The sequence below is a fragment of the Quercus suber genome, unplaced genomic scaffold (genome assembly GCF_002906115.3).
Source record: "Quercus suber isolate HL8 unplaced genomic scaffold, Cork oak 2.0 scaffold_213, whole genome shotgun sequence".
NCBI lineage: Eukaryota > Viridiplantae > Streptophyta > Magnoliopsida > Fagales > Fagaceae > Quercus > Quercus suber.
The window spans coordinates 929,771-935,279 of record NW_027069671.1 but is presented as its reverse complement, the minus strand read 5'-3'; the positions used below and the strand labels follow the sequence as shown (position 1 = coordinate 935,279).

The 5,509-nt window shown below is 33.1% G+C and overlaps 1 protein-coding gene across 2 annotated transcripts; it reads right to left on the bottom strand.

The window, feature by feature from the left end:
* Positions 1-269: 269 nt before the first annotated feature.
* Positions 270-4,680, bottom strand: LOC112026089 (uncharacterized). 2 transcript variants are annotated; one of them, XM_024058769.2, is made up of 9 exons: positions 4,416-4,679; positions 4,043-4,170; positions 3,517-3,564; positions 3,258-3,371; positions 2,153-2,221; positions 1,975-2,031; positions 1,641-1,796; positions 606-686; positions 270-489 (listed from the first exon to the last, which is right to left on the bottom strand). In XM_024058769.2, the coding sequence occupies exons 1-9, from the start codon at positions 4,591-4,593 to the stop codon at positions 424-426; spliced, it is 897 nt and encodes a 298-aa protein (XP_023914537.2). In that variant the 5' UTR covers positions 4,594-4,679; the 3' UTR covers positions 270-423. The 2 variants fall into 2 exon arrangements, with proteins under 2 accessions (XP_023914537.2, XP_023914538.2); XM_024058770.2 differs by lacking the exon at positions 606-686 and having other exon boundaries at positions 4,416-4,680.
* Between the last annotated feature and the right edge of the window lie 829 nt (positions 4,681-5,509).

Here is a 5,509-nt window from a genome sequence, read left to right as displayed (position 1 = left end):
TGGGATCAAACCCATGACCTCTCACCACAATCAAGGTGGAATGCCATTTGAGCCACAGCATATTGGCAATGGCCTCAAATTTTAAAGCTGCTATTTATATTATTCTGCGACCATTAATCTACTGCCATAATCCAGAACAAGACATGTACAGCACTGATCCTAATCACCATAGCTATCAGATTTGCTTCTGCAACAATCGTTGAAACAGAAATCACATTCTCCAAGATCTAGTCCTACACAGGCAGACCTAATTTTAACTGTAGGTATAGTGACAATGAAAATGGATCCACTTTAGAGAGATTATATGGACAAATGTCTGAATCAAAATATGTCACTGGCTATGGGAGCATTGACAATTACAAAAGAAGAATAGTAAAACAGGAACTAACTCCATTCTTCTCTTATAAAAAAAGCATTGTCCAACTAGCTGAATTGTGATGAAAGGAACACCCATGCACCCATTATTGGGAAAGTAATTAGAGCAGAAGCCTGCATATTTGCAAATTTAATAAGGGTCACAAGAAAATACTGAGATGTAGATGCATTTATTAGAAAAAGCTAAGTGAAGAAAACTTCCAAGATTCAGGAGGCAATACACAACATACCAAAAAGAAAACCAATTCACTGTTGGCATAAGCTGCAGTAAATTCATTTCTTTCCATTTCTTGTTTGATGAAACCTTGCAACTGATAAAGAAATTATGAGTTCATAATTAATAACCACATTGATATTTTTATCTAGGCAATGACTAGACTATAGGTGCATCTTATACAGATGGCACAACGCTGGTGTTGCTAGGAAACACAATATCCATATGCATATAGCATATACTTGCAATATTTATACAAACATTTAATATATTGTAAAAATATGAAAATATTAAGTTTAAAAATTTTGAAAAGTTCTAATAGCTTTGAAATTCCTCCAAAATGTCATGACCTTATAGTTCACATGCTGAACAGTCACATAGAGAGCAAAATATTTCTGTCATGTTCATGTCTTTACCTTCTAGATAAAGAATATAATTGAGAACAAAATATTAAGACCCAATTCCAAATAAGATGAGGTCAAGGGAATAAATTTACAAAAAAATATTTAATAAATAAAAAAAATCCTTTGGCACTCTTTGGTTGTAACAATTGCAAACAATGAGGCATGCCCCAATACATAAGTCTATGAAATCATCATGTATGGGCCAGCTGAATGAGATCAAATAGCACAGTACAACGGTTAGCTATATTTAATATTTCACAGCTCCATGACTAATACTTTTGGAGGTTGGAAGAGATCATCAAACAATATAGGACAAATTTTGCAATCTTATGGCAATAGTGTCACAGAGCTGTACTGCTTAAGCACAGATGATTTGGTTGAGATCTTCAATTAAGTGCTGAAGTTAAGTAGTTTGTGCCTAAAAAGAAAATAAATTTTACTTGATACTTCAGTGCATCAGTTTCAAGAAAACTTTAGAATATTATGATAAAAAAGAAAGAAAATTTTTAATTAGTATGATATAAAAGCACACAACTTAAAACAATATCATACTTTATTTCAAAATTTCTTCATAATCTCTATTATAAAACTGAAATTTCCTTTGCAAACCTTACAATAAATTAACAAGAAAGGTACTTAATACAGACCTGATGGTGATACTTTTTAGCTACAATGAATCCTCTTTTCAACTGATGCAGAGCTTGAGAGATGTAGGAATTTAAGGAAGACCCTTTGCCAAATGCATAAGGATCCAGCATGCTAAACAAATTTTGAGGATGATTTCCAAAACGGTTGTTGACGAACTACAATGCACAAAAAAGTTCAATTAAGACCAAGATATTAGAATGAATATGCAAAGATGAGAAACGCCTCTGGTTGTTGAGAATGCTTGATGGTATGACTGTTGATATTGCATGGGTATGTATTTGAATGCAAAGCAAAATGTCTGAACTCTGAACAACTTTGAAATAGTCAATATACCTTCAAGAACGTACATCTTGTATAGCCTACTTGCCTTCGAGCCCTCAATGCCCTCATCTACGAAGCCAAGCAAAGAAAAAAGAGATTAGGGCAGTACCAAAACACCTCTATATAAATGTTGACTTTCTAAAAAATGGTGAATTTATCATATAACTAGAGTTATTTTCAGTAGATATACTTCAGCAATTTGAAGTGCCTGCTCAAGCTGCTGAATTTGAATCCATTGCTCTGTAACAATGTCAGACATCTAAGCAAAGAAAAGAAACAATTGAAATTAGTGGCCAAAATTATTCTAAAAGAACGAGTCTTCACAGACAGCATATATTTTTTTTGTTCAATAGACCAATAAAAGTTGGTCAATATAAAAGAAATATATATTTTGAGGCATTTTATCTGATTAGTAGATATTTCAGCAGCACTCCTGAGAAAAATAACACCCAATGCAGGGTTTTGTATCTTTAGAGAAACTAAGGAGCAAGTAATCAAAATCTCACTGCTGCTTCTTAAATTAGTTGGTCCTTAAAATCTTTATCTCTGACCAAAAATTATTGTATTTATTTATTGGTCTAGAGGGTGGAGATTTGACTGCTTATAGATTTGTGTTTCAGCACAGAGTATACAGATGCAATATAAACATCAAATGCAACAAATAAGGAAATTCTGTATTCTTTTAATCTTAATATAGTTGATTTCAACCACACAGGCCACAGTCGGCTTATGACAAAAAATGGAAGTTAGCCAAAAAGATGCGACTGCAGAATTGCCTCTTGTTTCTAATTTTTACCAAATATTTCTGTTGCATAGTCTTGGCACATGTTAAGCACTAGAAACTTGTTGAAAAGGCTTGTAAGAAACAACACTGACTATCTGTTACTCACTAGAGCTTCCTATTCTCTTACAAAGCTGGATACCTATTTGTATGGTTTATAAGAACTCCTTCTTTGCAGCTAGACCTTTATTAAAGACAATAGGCAATTAATATTAAAATCATTTTCAAATAACCACAGTTCTTCATTATTATATGCCCATGCCAACAACTATTACCATCTCGTTCATTGAAAATTTTAGAAACTTTAAAAATTACATAAGGTATAATATACATTGGAATTGGAATCTTTATGGTAGAAAAGAGTCAAAGATCATCTCTGTGTTCCATGCACTTTAAAACCATGGTATAGATGCACCAAAGCATATGTGAAGCCACTCAAACAAAAATGCATCAGGGCCCACAACTCATTCATCTAATAAAATAAGAAAAAAATTGGACAAGTTTGAGTAATGACCTTTTCAACTTGTGAAGTAACCTTTTCCAGTCTGTTCTCAGCATCTTGTGCTTTAGATTCTAAATTATAAATATCAAAGTTGCTCTTTCTTGATGCAGCCCAAAGACTTCGTACCTAAGCATTGCCAAATCTACTTCTCAAATCAGTGAACTTTCATATAAGTATCCAATCAACTCTGCTGCTTTTATCATCATCTCTTTTAAAACAACAGAGGTAACATTGAAAGAGAAAACGCAAATCAAACAACACAAAAGTATACCTCTTCTTCTAAAGCACCGAGCCTTTCATCAGCCCGTGTCGATTCATTCTGCAATGCAAAAATTACTTCATGGTCATGTCACATAACACATGTGAGGAAGCATTTATGCATGAAATTTCAGCTGTAGCCATACATCGCTGTCTTCATGCAAAAGAGTAAATTAATTACATACTGAATTGATGAGACCAAATCAGGACTAAAAGCTAACTTGGAACTAAAAAGAGAGATCTTTCAGGAAACTTGATTATAAGCAAGAGCTGCAATGCAAGACTAATTGAAAAACACAATAATGTCGGTGAAATTAATCAGAGCCCTTTACTCAAAGAATTTGAAATAAAAAAAAATATCGTAGTAGTTCTAGTGCGCATAAAAATGGCAAATTGTTTGTCTAAACTAATAACGAACTCAAATCGATACGTAGATGATAAAGAGAAAGAAAGTGCATATGATATAACAGACAAGAAAAATAACTAGAGTTTGTACTAAACACAATAATTAAACCCCCAAAAGTGGAGGTGAAACGAACCTTTATAGCATCTAGAGTAGACTGCAGAGATTGGATCTTACGTGACATGGCCTCAATTATCTCCTCACGCTCTTTGAGGTAAAGGCTTTTCTGATTTAGATATTGCATGCTTTCTTCAAGTATTGATTCTGTTTTCAATTATTACTAATCCCATAAATTAAACAACAAACGAAAATGCCTAATCGTAAAACCCTGATATTAAGAACAGAACGAAACAACTTAATACTAGTTAATAGTTAATACTATGCACATACAAAATGAAATTGACAATCAGCGTTATTGAATTTAAGCTATATCTAATCGCATATGCTAAAAAATTTAGAGAGAAAGTAAAAGAAAGTAATTATGGAAATGGAAAAAAATGGTAAAATACCTAATTGAGAGATCTTGATCTTGATTTGGTGCAATTCGCACGCTATGTGGTTGTCGTCGTTGTGTGGAGGCAAACATGTGGTTTCTGAAACTGAGAGAGCGAAGAGAGAAGGGAATAGTAATAATAAGGCGGGAATTAGAAATAGGATTGGAAATTGAATTAGACGATGAACCGCCATTCTTTATTTTTGAGAGCTTCAGAAACTGAGAGCTCCGCTTTGTAGACCGTGACTGACGCACTGAATCTATTACTGACCTCTCTCACACGCTATTTCAGGTTCGTTTCCAGTTTCCACGTCGTTGACCTCCAGTTTCCGTTAGTAGAGCCTCCACGGCGTCGTTTTGGATTTGTTATTTATTTTTATTTTTTAATTTTAAGGATGGCATAATATTAGATGTTAATATCTATACTACTATTTAAGGGACTTTCCCTATTTGGACCGAATTTTTTTTTTCTTTCTAAAATACCCCCTACATCTTTATGTTTAAGTAGAAACAAAATTAAAAGATAATCCGGTAAAAATATAACCTTAACTTCTATTAAAACATTGCCTAAAAAATAAGGCCACTCTTTTGTTGATTTTCAGATTTATTTATCCACTTATAAATTAGATTCTCAAAATAAAAATTATATATCAAAAATAAATAAATAAATAAAACATAAATTTTTTTTTCTACCACCACTAAAAAATCAAAAGCCTCATTGCATGCGCTCGCGCATGTAATAAGGCTAGTAGTCTATTACAACTTAGCTCACCCTTATCAAAAGTTAGCAAATTCTCCACTGCAAGCAATGATAATAAAGTTACGCAAAAGAACTGGTAGTATCGGCCCAAGTTTTAAGTGCATCAGCATACTAGTTTGCCTTACAATAAATATACTTAATAAGATCCTGCAATCAGAAAGAAAAGGTTTAACTGAACAACATTCAACTTAGAACATCTAATTCTACCATCAAATTAGTAATTCTAAGGTCTTTGGCAAGAATTAGTCCACCCATAAGGCCCAAAGTCTTGCAACAAAGGATTGGTAAAATTAACTATACCCTTGGTTGAACTCTATTACCAAAGCTCCAAATATTAAAATTGCTATTTT

Excerpts from the sequence above, each read along its gene's own strand:
- LOC112026089 (XM_024058769.2), bottom strand. The coding sequence starts at position 4,593 with ATGGCGGTTCATCGTCTAATTCAATTTCCAATCCTATTTCTAATTCCC. Across the intron at positions 3,565-4,042 it reads CTACTCTAGATGCTATAAAG|AATGAATCGACACGGGCTGA; the intron begins GTTCGTTTCACC and ends TTTGCATTGCAG. Across the intron at positions 2,032-2,152 it reads AGGCACTTCAAATTGCTGAA|ATGAGGGCATTGAGGGCTCG; the intron begins GTATATCTACTG and ends TTGGCTTCGTAG.